The 18,215-nt window shown below is 40.6% G+C and overlaps 1 protein-coding gene across 1 annotated transcript in view; it reads right to left on the minus strand.

The window, feature by feature from the left end:
• The window catches only part of DNAH8 (dynein axonemal heavy chain 8), a 397,167-nt gene that overhangs the window by 225,562 nt on the left and 153,390 nt on the right, over positions 1-18,215 (minus strand). The window contains exons 42-48 of the mRNA XM_019526702.1: positions 17,276-17,500; positions 15,106-15,278; positions 8,653-8,831; positions 6,584-6,771; positions 1,623-1,709; positions 1,357-1,464; positions 685-819 (exon numbers count right to left, since the gene is read on the minus strand). Of these exons, the coding sequence (XP_019382247.1) occupies positions 685-819; positions 1,357-1,464; positions 1,623-1,709; positions 6,584-6,771; positions 8,653-8,831; positions 15,106-15,278; positions 17,276-17,500 (1,095 nt within the window). The remainder of the gene's footprint in view (positions 1-684; positions 820-1,356; positions 1,465-1,622; positions 1,710-6,583; positions 6,772-8,652; positions 8,832-15,105; positions 15,279-17,275; positions 17,501-18,215) is intronic.

The following is an 18,215-nucleotide window of genomic DNA, read 5'->3' on the forward strand; positions in this document are numbered from 1 at the left end:
TACTGCAGCTTGCAATTCAACATATGTATTACTATCTAACTGCAATCCTGGAAAGAGGTCGTTTATAAGACTGAGAAATAAGGGTTCATCTTCATCTACCTGAAATGGTAAAATACATATATTTTTAAAGGAAGGCTATGCAAAGTATAGTTTTCTTAAATCAAAATGAACCTTTATGTTAAAACAATGGGAATTAATTAATTTAAGGATATAGTTTCAAAAGATATACTGATGGTGAAATTCAGACTTCAGAAAAACAAGTTGCCTCATTTTAAGTAGATGCAAACAATCATTTCTGTATATCCATTTATGAGAATTCCAGAGTTGTAACTATGGAGATGCATGCATTCTTGAGCACATTGACAGTGGAAAGCAATCTGGTTAAGTGACCATTCAGGTTACTCTGTTCATATGCACCACGCTTATCACTCCATATACATTGAAATTAACAAGGACAATACTAAACTGCCCAGGAACATTATTACTATTACTTTGTTTATAACCTCTAGAATTGTAAGGATTTTCAAGTGTTAGAAACACATGCTGCTTATTGAGCATTATCTACATGCCAAGTTTGATTTCTTCAAATGAGATTTAGAATTCCCTCAATTTAAAAAACATCTGAAAGAACTATGAAACATCTAGCAGGCTCACCTGTACAATGTATGGAAATACTAAACTCACCAGTTTAGAGAGGTTCATATCCCTTAGCCCTCTCATAACAGTACTTAATTCACTGTCATCTGGTCTGGCCCTTTTTTGAGCTCCAAGAGTCCTCAACACTGAAAGGATATTTCTCAGACCAAAGTCGTAATGAACCTAAAATGGAACCCCCCCGCCAAAAAAACCAAACAGCTTACATGTCAGTAATGGGAGGTTTTCAGTAAGTCAGTACTCAGTTGTGTGCTGATCCACACAGGACTAGAACAACTAGCCAACAAAAGGCACAAAAACTATGGCCTTAGGGCCCTGTTACATATTACAGCATGAGCTGTGCTAGCTCAAGTTAGGGGCCGTAACATGTTCAGGCCACCAGGGGCCTAGGGGACTGAAATGTAAGAATCCCTCCCCCTCCTTGCTCCCCCGCCCCCAGCCATTTTGGAATCCCCCCCTTTCCCCCTAGGCTTTGTCCCCTGCTCCTCAAGGTCCTCCCTGCCTCAGGGGCTCCAAATTAAAAATGATTGTTGCTCAAGTGCTTTATATACTTTTTGGAGAGAATATTTGTTTGAAATTACCATTACAGTTTCAATTTTTTGCAAAAAACAGAAATCTTATTGTAAGGGAGAGCTGCAAGGAGCAAAGCCTACAGGAAAAACAGTACTGAAAATCCTATAAGATAAAAAGAAAAGATAATACCTGCTTGGTGAGCTGCTCCTCACAAAGTTTGTAAAGAACAAAGAATTTCTGAGCCAAAACCACATTATCAATAAATCCACAACTTGCAAGCTTAACTCGCATAATTATCTGAAATATAACACAATTTTAAGATTTACATTAGCCTTCTTGAAATGTAAAAAGAAGGAAAGACAGGGGAAGTGGCCTAATTTTAAAGAGGTATCAACATTTTTAAAAATGTAGCTCCATTAAATATAGTTTTACTTCTGTATATTAATGCATTTTACCTGCCTATCTGGTACCATCATGGAAACAGTTCTAAATTGAATTTTTAGATTTTCAGGTAATTCCTGACGTCCAGCATATCCAGGATTCTATAAATAAAAGCATATTGCAATATTACAATACACAAAGTACATTCTTTTCGTTCTCTAGAACAGTTACATAACAAATGTGAAAAATGGCTTACATAACCATGGGCTGATTCAGTTCATTGTACATTAAGAGAGTGAAATAAAAAACAGGTCTTTTGTTTAATAATTAGTAAATGCTGTGAGTAAAATGTCAATAAATAGCTATAAATAGAGCTGCTTATTAAACATGGCTGAAAAGGCATTTTCATAGTAAGTGTTTCATTGATTACCATTTTATGGAATAAAGTACCTATTTGGGTCATTTTTTCCTGATAATTTTCACCTCAAGAATTTAGAAGTGGAAATACTTAGATTGTATATATGAAACATCATCATTAAGATATTCAGTGATGAACTACTTATATAGAACTCGGATGGCCAATCCACAACTTGTGAGCCACAAGTAGCATGGACAGCTGCTGTGTGTGCTACACGAGCCTTAGCTGCTCAGTAAAGGGAAGTACCAAAATGGAGACATGAAGCAGAGTGCTCCATGGAGTGGAGCAGGGGCAGAACACTACTATGAGAGGTATCACTGCCAGGAGACAAGTTATTCCTTTCCTGTCCCTGCAGCAGCCACCAAATTCAGAACTTTGGATCCTCACTTGCCATATAAAACTGCAGGGCCAGGGTAAGCTTAACTCGGTTTCTGGCAGTCACACCACGTCTTGCAACAGCATCCTGTCCCTGCTCTATTCCACGTGGCCACAGCCAGAGGATCGAGCCCCCCTGCCTCCATTCCAGTACCCCAGGATGCAAACTATCAGTTACATCTGGTAGGGGAAGATCACAGTGACACTTAGGGAAAGTAGGAGGACTTGTGGCATAACTGACAGAGGTTGGTTATCACTGAAAGAGGACATCCGGAATCATATTCCTTTGAAGCAGAAGTAGAAATACTATACAAACCAGACCCATCTTAACTTCTAAACTGATGCTATCAAGACTATTACAGCAGGCTCTTGCTTCAGTTTCCTTAGAACCTTAAGTGTCCACAGGATTTGCAGGAACATATACACCACTCAGGAGGTTCAAAGAATTAGGAATGTTTCTGAGTACACTCTAGCAGTCATCTTCCACACACAGCTTAAAGGCAAAGTTACAACACTTTGGCTGTGTCCATCCGTAGCGTGGACGTTTGGTTCCCAGGGACAACTAGCAGCACCACACCTTGCGCCACTGCTAGTTGTCTCCAGGGAACACCTGTGCCATTCACGCTTTGTCACAAGGCAAGTTACCCCGAGTGGGGTAGGGGAGGCTGGGACCAGCAGCCTTACCTGGGTTCCTCCTGGGGCTGCAGCAGTGGCGATTCTGCCACCCAGAGCCTGACTCACAACTGCAGCGTGGCTCTGGGTGGCCCAGCTCTGCTTTTGAGTGGTGTGAACTGCCTGTCTGTGCACTGCTCCATTTGTTTTCATCACAGGTTTTTTTAACCCCTGGATATCCAGGGGTCAAAAAACCCTCTGTGCTGCTCCTTTGCAGCACGGATAACAACTGAACATGTGGTATTTGTGGACATACTGCATGACTGTGCTCACCTAGACATGGCCTTTGAGTTTATTTGTGGCAAATAAGACTGTCTCAGTGTTCCCAGTAGTGTAAGTTCTTTGGTTAATGAACCAACTTTTGTAACTTGCCTTCATCTTACCCTGAAGATTTAGTAAGAAAAAACAAAAAGGAGAAGGACCTTCCCACCTTTTATGTTTGCATTTTTCAAGGACCCAAGCAAAATGGAATATGACTGTATTTAAGCACCTAAGTACCAAGTAGTGCCTTAGATGTGAAGTAGGATTTAAGCCTTTATCTCCTTGAAGCTTTCTTGCAGCAGTAAATACAAGAGATCCAGTTATGGGATGAATATAAAAATACTCAATTCCATCCTTGCCAGTTTTCAGGAGCAGGTTAGACAGACACTTAGCTGGGATAGTTTAGTTAGTGATGATCCTGCCTTGAGCAGAGGGGTTGACTAGATGGCCTTGTAAGATCCTTTCCAGCCCTACTTCCCTATTATGCTAATTCCTGAAGAGGATATCTGGTAATCTGTATCTTTTTCAAAGTCAGCGCAACAGATACTGGTATCTGCCACAAAAACTTTACTATCTCTAACAATCCTTCATTAATTAACACACAGATGCGAAATATCTAGCAGTCTGAAATCTATCCAGCTGCACCTCGACTGACATTTCTAATGTCTTCAGCCAGGACTTGAAGAGTATTTTAATTATAGGGAGTAAGAGAGAGATAAAAGTAGATTGTACTAAATACTACTAACAAAATGGCAGCAAAAATGAATCCAGTAGACTAATGGTGTTCTTCATCAGCAATTTGTAAATAATGAAGGTCAGTAATAAGCACCTAGCTTGTTGATATTGTTGAATACTCAAGATCTGACCCCTGAGGAGGCAAACGAAACATGCTTTCTGGGACTCTGAAGCCCCCATGGTGTATAGGAATAGGAAAAGGAATCCATAAGCAGAATAGTGAATAGTGTCTGTTAAATATCAGGCTACCTTTTCTTATTTCTTTTTTGTCTAATGGACTACCTCAGGCTCTGAAATCCATGTGAGACGCATAACAGTTATGTGAGTAAGATCTAGGCATATGTGGGTAAACCCTTCTCCACTGAAGCCTGAAGCAAATAAGAAGCAGTAATCCTCCTCCAGTGAAGAAGCTGGTTTAACAGGTGCTCCAAAGCCTGTTTAAAGAAGATTCCCCTAGGGCACATCTACACAAGTTGCTAAATGTGCAGTAGACTAATTCTATTGTGCCTTATTAGTGCATTACAGTGAAAGCTGTACTATTGCACTACTGCTCAGTACAATTAATGTACTGCACACTGGCATCACTTAAAAGGTGTGCATTGGTACTACTGTGCAGTAGCGCTGGTTACTGTGCACTTAGTACCTGTTATTACAAGTACTAAACTTAAAGTGCAGTAACTACAGCGCATTAATGCACACATAGATGTGCCCTGTTATACGTAAAGATTCATCTACTACCAAAAACAATAGTGGTGACTAGAAAAAAACAGATACTTTTGAAGTTCTCAGTATCATGAATCTCAGTGCCCAAGATGGTCGATGCAACCAATGATTTTGAGGTCAAATATGCTGGAGTGGTAAATGCTGATGTTGGTATCAGTCACATCAGTACTGCTATATGAGCCCTGACATCAGTCCTGAGAGACTTGTAGGCAATATTGTCTTGATGGAGCCAGAGACCAAAGGAGAATACACATAGGCCAGCACCAAAGTACAGAGTCCACAGTTTTTATGGGTGCCAGAGGTACTCCTTGTACTACTCTTGACTATGGAGAAAAGGTGATAATCTCTACCTTTTTTTGTTACTAGGTTCCTCAGAGGAAGTCGGTCCGTGTTCTCTTTAGTGGTGAAGTGCCCTAGGTCTAGTAGTTGATGATGGAGACTGGATAACAAGTGCAATCAAAAGAACAGGAACAGCAGCCCAGGATCAGAAGCAGAATTCATGGGACCTCTTCTGCAAGAATACTGCTCAGATCTGGGTGTATTATGTCCAAATTATAAGCAGGCCTCAAATTTGAGAAAAAATAGCATTCATACAAACCATGAACACAAAAGTGAAACATATGTCCATAAAATGTCATTCCCCACAGTAAAACTGATATCTCACATAACAATCACTGAATGGGACAGATGCCTCACATGAGGGGTATTATTCAAACCTTGATAATTTCTGCCTTGAGGGGTATTATTCAAACCTTGAGAAATCACCAGGGTGGAAGCCTGGTACTAAGCAAAACCAAAAAGCAAAGTAAAAACTTATCTATAGCAGAAACCTAGTAAAACTGTACTAATTCCTACAACTGTTCTTCAATGATAATATGTACAGTGTACAAACCCATCACTTTGTAGGTACTACAAGGTAACTAGTAATGTTTTCAAGCTTATAAATGTAGATATATAAATGAAAGAAGTGAAGCTGCTGTTAACTTTCACAGATAGGTGGTAAGAAGAAGCAAAAAAAAGTAATTTGGTTTCAATCTGCCCCTTAATGTCTCAGGGAGCAGGAGAAGATGGGACAAGCATGAATCTGATCTCAGATGTAAGGGGGGAAAGTACAATAAAGTTGATTAATATATACTGGACAAGCAGTGAAACAATAATTTATTACAAATATTCAAAATCTGTATAGAATCTAAAATTAGGACAACTCTTCACTTTTCAGGATCTTTGACAGTCTTGTTAGAATCCTATTTTTTGATGAAATAATGAATAGAACTATTAAGAACTTAATACATTATTTGTATGTTATGATTCTTTATTTAGAAACAGAGGTGTAACTACCTATTTTAGAGCCCTGGGTAAAGCAGGAGTGTGGGTGCATTTTGCTGAGTATGGTAAGCAGGGGATGAGGGAGAAGAGTTTTACTTGCCACGACACAGGCTCTCTGCATTCTGGCTGCTGCTGTGGCTGCAGGACAGGCTCCCCACACACAAGCTGCAGTAGCCTCTGTGTTTCAGGTCCCCTAGGAGCTGCCATTCTGGCATCTCCTCTAAACTGGCACCCAGGGTTAGTCCCCTGCTAGTCCACCCTTAGTTACGCTACCATCCAGAAGGATGTTGTATTGATTTGGACAGAATTGTTGGGCTTTATTTGTGGAGAAAAAAATCCAGAAGGTAGTGAGGCAGTGATTTACTGCATCTTTATGATTATATGCAAACTCATAACTACCTAGATAATACCATGTAACTAACAAAGTGAATTACTTTCAAGTAACTATGCAATTAAATTTTATAATGTGCAATTTGTCATCTCTCAACAACTATTAAAATTACACTCTTCCAATCACATATTTACCATTGTAAGAAAAATTCCAAATTCTGGGTTTAAATCTACAGTGTCTCCATCAGAAAAAATGAACTGCTTTTTCCTTTCTTTCCTTGCTGTTAAAATAATATATATTTGTTGAGCTGCCACTGATAGGACAGGTAATTCAATTCTGTTAAATTCATCAAAACATCCCCAGGATCCTGACTGTGCAAGACCTAAAATGGGAAGAAGAATATCTGTTACCTGTTGATATACTGTGTGAGAATGATCTCCATGCATAGCTACATGTGCAAAGTAGTTATCACATGATAAAAAGCTCCAACCAGCTATAAAGTTAGACCTCAAAAATGTGTACTAAGTTTAGGTTGCTATCAAGCTTTAATTTGCATGTGTAGGAGTGTCTTACCTGCAGCTAGGAGCCCCTTCAACTGACAGGACTCCCAGCTCCAGGGTTGCACAATGTTCAGTGTGAAACCCCCAAGCCCTGGGGATCACAGCTACTGTGATACCCAGCACTCAAGGATGTATGAAACCGCTGGGCCCACATGGGGCTCCTGGTCCTGGCTGCAACTGAGACACCCTGCAACTGACAGGACTCTTGGTCCCAACTACTCTTCATGCACAGCTATGACTGGGAGCCCCATCAGCTGTGGGACTCTCAGTCTCTGCTGCACATGGTTCCTGTGGCTGGCAGCCCCCTCAGCAAAGGGGGCTCCCAACCATGGGAGCCTGTTTCTTGCCAATGCAGGAGGAGCCCAAGATTCGATTCCCTCTACGCCAGCAGTAAGGCATGATTGAATCTAATGTATGATCCCACAACCACACCTCTGCCGGGCATATGTGGCGTGACAGAAGGCATGATTGTGTGGATCACACATTAGATCCAACCATGCCTTTACCTGCTTGTGTAGAGGGGGTTTGAGGTCATAATCCCAAGCTCCCTCTGTGCTGGCAAACTGAAAACCAGATTTTTTAATGCAGATCTTTGTGAAGCACTGTGTATTTTCATAGACCTCAACTTCTATAATGGCAGGATATACAATACCAGGGTATTAGAGAGGCTTTCCTATTTCATTGTGGATAAGCAATATTTCTACCTCTAAAAAATAGTGATCAATGAACAGAATTCCCATGCAAGTGATTTTAACTACATGCTAAGCAGGATGATAGTAGGCTATGCTTTTGGACAACTGAAAGCAAGGGGGCAATTCTTACTGACTCATTTCATCTACAGGTGTTTAACACTGTAGATGTGATAAGGACATATAAGGTACTTGTAATATGAAGCTAAGTCAGGAGTGGGCAATTTTTTGCACTGGAGAACCATTTAATAAGTTTTGGTGAGCTGCTGAAGACTGGGTGAGGGGGAGATACCAATTGCTCCTATCCAGGCCACCAGCCATTGCCGGGAGTCTGGGAAGGGAGGGCTGTGCCCTGCACCACTCTGCTCTGCCCCAGCTACGGCTGGGCTGGGCTGGGCCAGGCCATGCAGCGTACATATTTCTCCACCCCCTCTGCACCCATCCCCCTCCTGCCTGGCTTCCTGTTGGCACTGTGCAGTCCTGCCACCTCAACCACTGGCAGCTGGGCCTACATGGGATGGGGCACAATGCAGCACACCGAGTAGCTGTCTTGCCCTCCTGCCTGCCAACAATGATGAACTGCTGATGTCATGCCACACTGGCAAAGCAGGGGAGGCTGCCCTGGGCTGAGCCCCCTTCCATGGCCAGCACAGACTCACTTCCTAGCAGTGCTGCAGTGGCAGCAGCTCATTGCGGTAGGCTGGCAGGTAGGATGGCTACTCGGTACGCTACATTGCACCCTGTCCCATGAAGCCCTAGCTGTGGGCGGCCACAGTGCCAGGACTGTGCAGCCATAACACCAGTATTATGAGACAGTAAAATTGGGTTTTCCTTGCTTGCATCAAATTTGGGTGAGGACTCCTATAGTGGAAACCTATGGTGACTAAAGTCAACTTAAGGTAGTAAAACTTGACAGTGAAAACAGGGTGCAAGTCATTTAGGCACTTATATCCTCTATGGCAGTTATCATTTTTGTTCATTGTTTCTCAATATAGTTAATACTGAACATCTTACCTTTGAAGATTCTTCCCAAGCCTCTGAAATCCATTTGATCAGAACAGTTAAATACCACTACATATTTTCCAAGAGCCTTTCCCATGTCTTTTGTGGTTTCTGTTTTACCAGTTCCAGCTGGTCCTGCAGGAGCGCCTCCCATGTTCATTCCTAATGCCTGAGCTAAGGTAATATAGCATCTGCAAATGTTAATTCAAGTTTATATTTAATTATACATGAAAGAGAGATAAATGCATATGGCTATAATAAAAGCAGTAGGTATGAATGATCCTCTTCATCCCTTACATTGCATTATAGTTTATTCCAAGAGCAGTCCCACTGATTTCAACATGGCTACTCACGGGATAAGGCACTACTTAATATGAGTGAAAGTGGCAGAATATAGCCTTTAAGTATTAATGTAATAAATATAAATTGTGTCCTGTTTTATTACAGAACACAAATATTAGATTAGCTGCTACATAATGCCTAAAAGGGAACAGTGAACAAGTATTAATGTGTATGACAGAGACAGTTCACTATCATCAACTGTTATTTCTGCTAGTCATTTTGAATAACAGATTCTGCTACTGTGTTCACCCTAAGTAGGACTTTACATTGTATATAGTTACATTAGACTAGATTGTCTTGAACTAAACGCTTAAGCACAGAAGAAAGAGGAACTAAAATATCTTCAGAGTAAATGGGTGGAGAATGGGGCAGTACCATAGCAAGAGCAGTGCCAGCAATGAATCGGCAACATGCACCCTTGCACTAAGGGTGCCAAATCAAATGGAAGTAATGTTACACAGAAGTATGTAGAGGAGTACTCTGTACATGACCTACACCAGGCACCATAATGCCTGGCTAGGGCTCTGGAATGAAGAGAGTCTTGGGTTAGCAGCTCATCATGCCAGCCAGTACATCAGAGCTGACACATCTCAGGCTGTGTGATATAACCTGTTGCTAGTAGAGACCCACCGCAAATTATTATACTCCTGCCTTCAGAACAAGGAGGCAGCCAGGAGGGACTTGTGCCTCAAACAGAATGGCTTTGGCTGTTGTATCTAAAGGCATGATATAACTCATATATATTGTTCTGAAGGCAAGAGGGACTTGTGCATATATATGGAAAAAATAAGACTATATTTTTTCCCCACTGGTATATCAGCATAGATGTTCACTGCCAGACAACCTCCAATTTCTGTTCTGTTTTCTTTGTCTTCTTAAATTTCTCCAAAATTCACCCTCTTCTTCGATTTACCATCCATTATTCTTACTTCTGAACTAGCCTGTGAATTTTTGTCATCATATGCCAGATGCGCAAGCTTACAGTTAAGATACTCTAGATATCAGCCCCTCTTTTATGAGCAAGCATTTTTATAGACAGAATATGTATATATAGAACAAGCCTAACTTAAAATCATAACATGTACTACAAGATTTGGTAAGATATTGCATGACTGGAATCTGTCTATTGATGATTATAGTTACTTCAGGGGAGGCAAGGGAGAAGTGAAGGGGTGTTGCATTGCACATAAAGATTATGGACACTTGCTCCTTGGCCCCACAGGTGTGCCAGATACATTCATGATGAAGATAACAGGAGTAAAAACAAAGGAGATGTCATGGTGGGTCTACTACAGACCCACAACATCATAAAGAGAAGGATGATGAGGGATTTTTCAAGCAGGCATAAGGAGCATCCAAAATGAATGAACTAGTAAGAATAGAGGAATTTAGCTACCCTGCTATGTGTTGGAAGAATAAAACAGCTACACATAAAATGCCCAACAAGCTCTTGAATCACAGAGGACAATTTTCTTGTCCAGAAAATGGAGGAAGTACCCAGAGAATCAACTATTTCAGATATGTTTCTCCACAATAAGAATTGGTTGAATGTAAAAGTGGTCAACAATCTGAATGACAGTAATCATGGACAAAAAAAAAGTATTTGCTCCCAAAGAAAGCAAGATGAGGAAAGAACAAAATAAGTAAGATGAACTTTTGAAAAGCTTATTTAAGCAGACTTAGAGTAGGTAACATCCCTTGGATTAATAAATCAAAGGAAACAGTTATGCAGGAATGCTGGCTTTTCTTAAAGGATACAACATCAGAGGTACAAAGCTAATTTAATCTGATGTATAAGGAAGAATGAACAAGTCACAAGCGAGCAACATCTTTGTACAGTAGGTTTTTTAATGACATAAAGAAACAAAGTTAGAACCATTACAGGAGTGTTGGGACAATATCAGGACACCAAAAGAATGAAATGAATTACAGCTGGCAATAAATGAGACAGAAATAATACTGCTTAATGGTAAGGGCAAGTTACTAATGGAAGATACAAAGACAACCAACCAGCTTAATGCCTATTTTGCTTCTGTTTCCCCAAAAAGATAAACTGTGAATAGATAGTTAGCAAAGTCAATATAAACAAAGAGGAGGTAGGGATGCAGATTAAAATAAGAAGAGGACATTAAAGAATATTTGACTGTTGTGAATAAATGTAAGGGTGTAATTCCAAGGATGTTGAAGGAACCAACAAATGTTATCTCAGAGACATTAGTGATTACATCTGAGAAGTCAAAATAGGCAAGCATGGTTGTAGAAGAATGAAAGAAAGCAAATGGAGTGTCCATCTTTTAAAAGTAAAAAGGGTAAACTCAGAGAATTATAAATTGGTCACCCTGACTTCAGCTCTGGAAGTTATTTAAATGAATTCCAAAACAATTCAGTCTGTAAGCATCTAGAAGACAAAAAGGTGATTCCCAGCAGCTGGCATGAATCTCCTTTCAACAAAACATGGACAAAAAGAAACAACTATATGGTGGATAAAATTTGGTTGAAGGACCATAGGCAATGAGCAGTAATTAAGAGATCAGTATCAAACTGGAAGGAGGTATTCAGTGGGTTATCACAGATCAATTCTGAGTCTAGCACTGTTCAACATTTTCATTAATGACTTGAATGAAATAGTGAAGAGTCAATTCATTAAATGTCCACATTGTACAAAATAGGATGTCATATACTTATAGACAGAATTGTAATCCAAAATTATATCAATAAATTGGACATCTGGGCTGTGAAAAATAAAATGAATTTTGTTAAGGGAAAAATGTAACATATTTCATATAGGAAAGAAAAACCAAATGCACAGGCACAAAATGAATAAGAGTTGTCAAGCCACCACCTTGAATCTGGGACCACAGCCAGGCTAACACAGTCACTCATCCACTCCATCACTGACCACCTAGACAGGGCAAAGCTGGCCTGAAGCGTCCAATAGGGCCTAAAGCCTCTGCCCACCCTGTCACTGGAGGCCAGTCAGGTTCAGATGACCTTCCACTTCCCCTTCCAGTCCCCTGTGCAGGAATAGGAAGTGCCTGTGCAACAGGATTCAATCTGACCCAAGACTGCCTTGCAGTCACTTTCACCTTGACTCCAATCTACTTGATCTCTCGGCTTCTTGACCTGGCCTTTTCCTAGACTCTGCTCTCTGCATGATCTCCCGGCTTCTCAACCTGGCTATCTTCTCAACCCCATTCTCCTGGCTTCTTGGCTTGACTTGCTCCTAGACCCCACTCTCAGATTGACCTCCTGGCTTCTTGATCCTGTTTGTCCTCAGATTCTGTTCACCTACCCTGACCCATTCAATGCTTTGACTGGTAGCCTTACCCCAGCTCCTCAGGGCCTCCTGACTGACTGCTGGGAAAGCAGCTCACCCATTTAGTTCCAGCTATGGCCAGGACCTCTGGCCCCCACTACTGCAATTCTGACTCCCACTCTGGTTCTTGCTCCCATCCTGGCTCTGGCTCCAGTCGTAGAAGCCCTTATGCCCATTCCTATTTCTTTCTGGGGTCTTAAAAGAAAAAGTTGAGCTGGATAAATTTAGTCTGGAGAAAAGAAAATTAAGCAGTAACATGATAATAATTTTCATAAATTTGATAGGTTGCCAGAAAAAACATGATGACTAATTATTCTCCATAGTCACTGAGAGGCTGAATTCCTTACTGATTCTATTACCCACTTAACAACACCCACTTGAATGTGACCTGGAGTTTTTCTTTTGATTGGAAAGTTTGGGCAGAATTTGAGACTTGCTCCTCAGATTTCTTAATTGATGAAAATGGTCTCATTTACTGTGCCCCAAGAGCAGAAGACTGAGCTATTCTGGTCTAGAATCATTAGAGGAGTCTTAACTATTGTGAACAATACAAGAAGAATATACTTTAAGGCTCTGCCCCTGGAAGAGCAGAAGTGGAAAAAGTGAGAGCAACTGGGAGAGAATACTCTTTCTGTGGCTCCTGAGAGGATTTTTTTGCCAATTAGGGATCTCTTGTCCTTTCCTTTACTCCTTTGGCCAGGTATGCAACATTAGGAAGGGGAGGAAGGTAATAAACAGAGAAACAAATCTGGCAAAACAGAAGGAATAACTTTCCTTCCCACCCCAAGGGAAAATACCGCTCACTCCTTTTCCATATTTAGCTTTAAAAGAAGGGCATGAAGAAATAAAAATACAAGGGTTCTTAGCTGCCACTCTGAAGGCAAGTGAAATATGAAGTATGGGTGAAAGAAACCACCATGGACAAATCTGAACTGTCATCAATATCAGCAAGAAAAGAGGTATTGCCCAAATGTTTTGGAGCTATGGAAAGATCAGTATCCATGAAATGCATCGATCCTTGGTGCAGAAATTGTACAGCAACCCTTTTCTCTAAAACAGAGATAAAGTTAAGGGTGAACCAAATGACAGTTAGTTGGTCAAGCATGATCTCATTAATTAGAAGAGCTATTTCTGTCTTCTGCTTAGCTTTTAGCGAATCAATTTGCAGGATGTTTTTAGTTGCTGACACCTGGATGTCAAAAATTTCTTTCAAAAAGTTAAATGATATCAAAGCTGTATTGAATGAAATCAAGAAAAAGATAAAGCTTCATCGACTCCTAGGACTCAATTTCCTTCTTCTTATCTTCTTTTTCTAATAAGCCAAAAACATCATAAAACATGCATTTATATGGCTTTTCATTTTGCAAGTTAAGGAAATTTCTTTAAATGATATTCTCCTTTAGATATTTAGGTCCCACACCCTAATGTGTTGCTGTTACTCCCTGGTGTGTAGCCTTGATGCTTTTCTTACTTGCCCACCACACCTTGATGAAAACAGAGATATAATGAAAAAGTGGACAATTTAGCAGGTGTTTCTCCTTAAGATGCCTTATGACTGTAGTCTCTTCACAGGGCTCCTACCTCCCCTTCACCCTGTCCTGACAATACTTGTGCTGTCCCGGCCACTGGTGTCACTTTGGGTGCTACATCCCTCTCTCTTCATCTAGTAGGATCTTGAGGTCATGAGAGTCCCCTTTTGTCCCATTGCAATTATCCCTAGGGAGATGGCATTCTACTGCCCTCCCTTGTACTGGGCTGTTTGCTTCACAGCCCCAATGAGTATTAAACATGAGTCCTCCACTCATCCATTCATGTAAGCTGGCCCTTTAAATCCTCAGGGCCACAGCCTCCAGGATTCCTTAGTAATTTGGGCAGCTGCCTATAGTTCTACTGTTGGCTGCCAATCCTCTTCCCTGAGTTCTCTCCCTAGATAAGGAGGGTTGAGGAGTTTGCCTGCCTCCCTGCAGCTCTTCGCTCTGGCTCCTTTAAGCTCTTTGCTCACAGGCAGATCCTTCCCTGGCTCGGCACTCACTCAAACCGCACTCGCCTGCTCCTTCCAGATGTTGCTTCAGCTCCTCCAGCTTCAGCGAGTACCAGCCTCTGATGTTGCTCAGTTCATTGCTCCTGCTTCTCCCCTCATCATGGCACCATCTTCTCCAGCTGGCGCCTGCTGTAGGGGCAAACTGCCTCTTCCCCTGCCTGCCTTTTACCTCCTGGCTCCTCCACCAGGAACCAATCTGTCTGGTCCCTGCTTCCATGTGAGGTCCTGCTGGGATCTGGGCAGGGCTTCATTGGGATCACCTGGGCTCCCGGTGCCCAACATCATTCTGCCTTTCCAACTTTGGTCCAGCTGTGGGTAAGTTTTCTTCTTTGTTCTCAATGGCATATCCCCTTTTCCTCCATAACAGACACTATATCTGAAGCCCTGTTACAGTGTTAAACAAAGCTCATGGGAATTTTGAGTCTTAAAGACCAATTCTATCTCAAGTTATCCATGCATGAAATAGTATACGTAAGTAAACAAATTAGTGTGTGTATATACATAAACACCAAAAAATATAAATGCAAATCTGCTATTAACTTATTGTTGATGTGGGCAGAAATCACCGTATTTTTGTAGGAACTATCAAATGTGCAGAAAGAGAGCTATTATTTTACGAAGTCAAAAAATACAGTTCAACACACACAAGCAGAAGTTCATCATGTGCTCATTTAACATATAGTTTTACATTTATAGTAATTCAGAGTATAGCTCTGTGAAGATCCCATTATAGAAAAGAAACATCCTACATGTTATTGTTTCTCACCTGTCAGTTAGAGGAGTTATAACCAGACGATCAGTGCATCCCAAAAATTCATTTTGGTAAACAAAATCAACATTTGTAATGGATACTAAAACTTGATCAAAATCTTCCTTAAAATAAAATCTACACTGCTTTAGCCATTCAAAATCTGTTACTGACTTGATATGCATCTTTACCTTAAAAAGAAAAATAAAACATGAATTGAATGCCTGCAGTATCTCATGACTGCATCTTTGACACTGCTTGTATAATGAGCATCTCTAGTAGAACAATAGAGAATAATATAATCTTAGGACCATATAATACATTTCATTATACTTGCAAAATGACCCGTTTCCTGTTTCAAATTTTAGCACTGAATAAAGAATCTGTTTTTTAAATTTACATGAATATTAAGAGTATTCTGAGTGTTAGAATTGATATAAAAAAACCCTTATCACTCATTTACATTATAGCTCAAATTACTTTAAGAGGACAGACTGTAATAGCATGTATAATACTACACCAAACAGGAAAGCTTTTAATGGGATGCAAAGGAGAATTCACAAAAACTGGATCTTAATTCTAGCCCTTAACCCTCTTTGGTTTCTATGCCTACCAGCAGTAACAGGGATGTAGCTAGGTGCTTGGAGCACAAAAACAGCAGTGACTTATGGTTGTCATGTGATTGCAATTGTCATCACACAGCTGCCATCAGTAGCCACTTTTTTTTCACTCCCCTCCAAATGCCCAGGGCATTTGCCCTGTTAGCCCTGCCTTAGTTATGCCACTGCCTACTAGCTATCTGGTCCTTTGTAGCACACCAGCTCTTGTGACCCCAGATTTTTGTCCTTGGTTCACTGTATCTCAGCAATTCACTGTTAATTCCTTTCTAAGATTCTCAGAGTTCCCTGGCAGTCTCTCCAGATGTATAGATCCTCTTGCTTTTTCAAATACGGAGTGCCAGAGAGCAGAGATCCAGGGAGCTGGTGAGGAGTTTGTTCCCTGTAACCCAGTCAATTTTTCTACCCAGCTCTACTTCTTTTTCTTCCTCCCTTTGCCACCATAATCCTGGCTTTTTTCCCATTGCCTCAAGAGTGTCATCAACTTTATAACGGCAACAAGTAGCAGTCGCAGACTGATACACTTCACAGGATTCAAAGAAGAGCTCCCCTTCTGTATAACTAAGGAAAATTGACATTCCCTTGTAATGTTAACGTGAGCCACCTGGGATTGAGAAGTAGCAGGGACTATGGTGGGGGGCAGAAATTAAATGGTACTAAACTGTGCGGTTGGGCAGGAAAAAGCCCTACCTCATCCCCTCACCCCTGGTTCCTTCACATCTCAGTTTTCTGCTCCTTCTCTCAAGCCCTCTTGCTCCTGAGTGTACTCACTTCCCAGTATTGTCAGCTCCTCACCCTCCTTCCAACTCAGCCTTTCCTCTTCGTCCCCTAAGTGTTTCCATGTCCACAGCCCCAAGAACCCTACCGTTTCATTGTAAGTTGAATATAAGGAATACAGGAAGCCAATAAGCACAGAAGTTATTAAATTGAGGGGCGGGAGAATGAAACCCACTAGTTAGGGAGAGGAGCCTAAGGGTAAAGGAGCGGTGGGGAGTCATTGCACCTATAACCCAAATTATCAGTCTCTTAAATGGTTAAGATGGCATCCTGCTCTGATTAACAAATGAATAAAGGGAAACAGCTCAGAAACAGACACTCAGCCACTGCAAAGCCATGCAATCCCACGTCTGTCCCTCAGGTTCTCAGAACCTCATCTATTCTAATGCACACAAAAGCCTGCAAATGTCAGCCAATTTTCTGTATGGTATTTTATTTTATCTTTTTCTACTACACTGCTTAGATTGTGACACCAATATAAAAAGGGGGGCATTTTAAAAATGCCTCTGCCAACATTTTGAGATGTCCTAAAATAGCAAACAATTCAAATAGATTAAGAAGAATATCTGTGAAAATTTGAAGACTAAATTCATTTATTATAGTCTGAAACATGGATTTTAGTTTGGTTTAAGCAAAAATTAAATGCAATCTTAACTCAGGAGAGAAAAATGATATTTCAATATTACATGCAAATGCAGAGTCAGATCCTTAGGGTAAAAGCACTTGGCATGGGAAATATTATCATTATAACAGAAACATCATTTAACTTTCAGAAATTAAAATATGTACTTTACCAAGTCATCAAAAATATCTCGTTGATGCACATGAATAGTGACCAGAGTTTCATATTTCACTCTATCATACTTGGAAAGATCATGGGTTGTCTGACTGATAAGTGTATTCAGAATATCCAGAAATCTCTGGTTGGTTACTTGCATTATTTTCCTGTCATCTTTTGCATTGTGTAGGGCTTCTTCAGAATCATGAGTCCACATCATCTGAATTCCTAATAATCCTACCTATAAATTTAATAAGTAAATACATATGCAAATGAGGTTTTGCTGACCTCACAAATTCATAATAAATGGCTTGAGCATCCTAGTCTCTGATTATATGTTAGGGTGAATAATTGGAATGATTCAAAAATAGTTTCTCACTAATGATTAAGGATTTCTAGAGTACACATCTTTATTAGTTCATATTTCACAAATATTCAACCCACTCCCGAAATAACCTTATAATTTTTTTAGCCATTATCTCAGTCATACAGTGAAGCCTACACACATATTGAGAATGACTCTCAGTTAAACTTATGGTGCCTTTAAGCTGCTCTGAAACCATCAGCATTAAATGGTCTTAAAGTATTTAGAAATGTCCCCCTGAGAGTATCCCTTAGCACAGGGATGGTGTAATGATTCTAAAGGACATCATACAAGTCCCATTCCCAGCCCACAGAATGGTGAAAGGACTGGGAATATGTTGAGGGAATGGCTGAAGTGTGTAGTACTACAGCTACTTTCTTCTCCACTGGAGGCCAACCGAGCCAGAGTGTGTTACAGCTTCAGGGTTGCTCTAATTTAAAATAAGGCCCAAACAGGCACCTGCACAGCCTCAATATAAAAGAAATTCCGTGACTAAAAAAATAATCTTTAATTTCTTATTTTCCATTTGCTCACCAAGAACAAGAAAAGAACCTCTGGGGAGGAGGCTCTTCTCAGCCAGACTGGCTGACCT

The sequence above is a fragment of the Gavialis gangeticus genome, unplaced genomic scaffold (assembly GCF_001723915.1).
Source record: "Gavialis gangeticus isolate Ggan-Ray unplaced genomic scaffold, GavGan_comp1, whole genome shotgun sequence".
Taxonomy (NCBI): domain Eukaryota; kingdom Metazoa; phylum Chordata; order Crocodylia; family Gavialidae; genus Gavialis; species Gavialis gangeticus.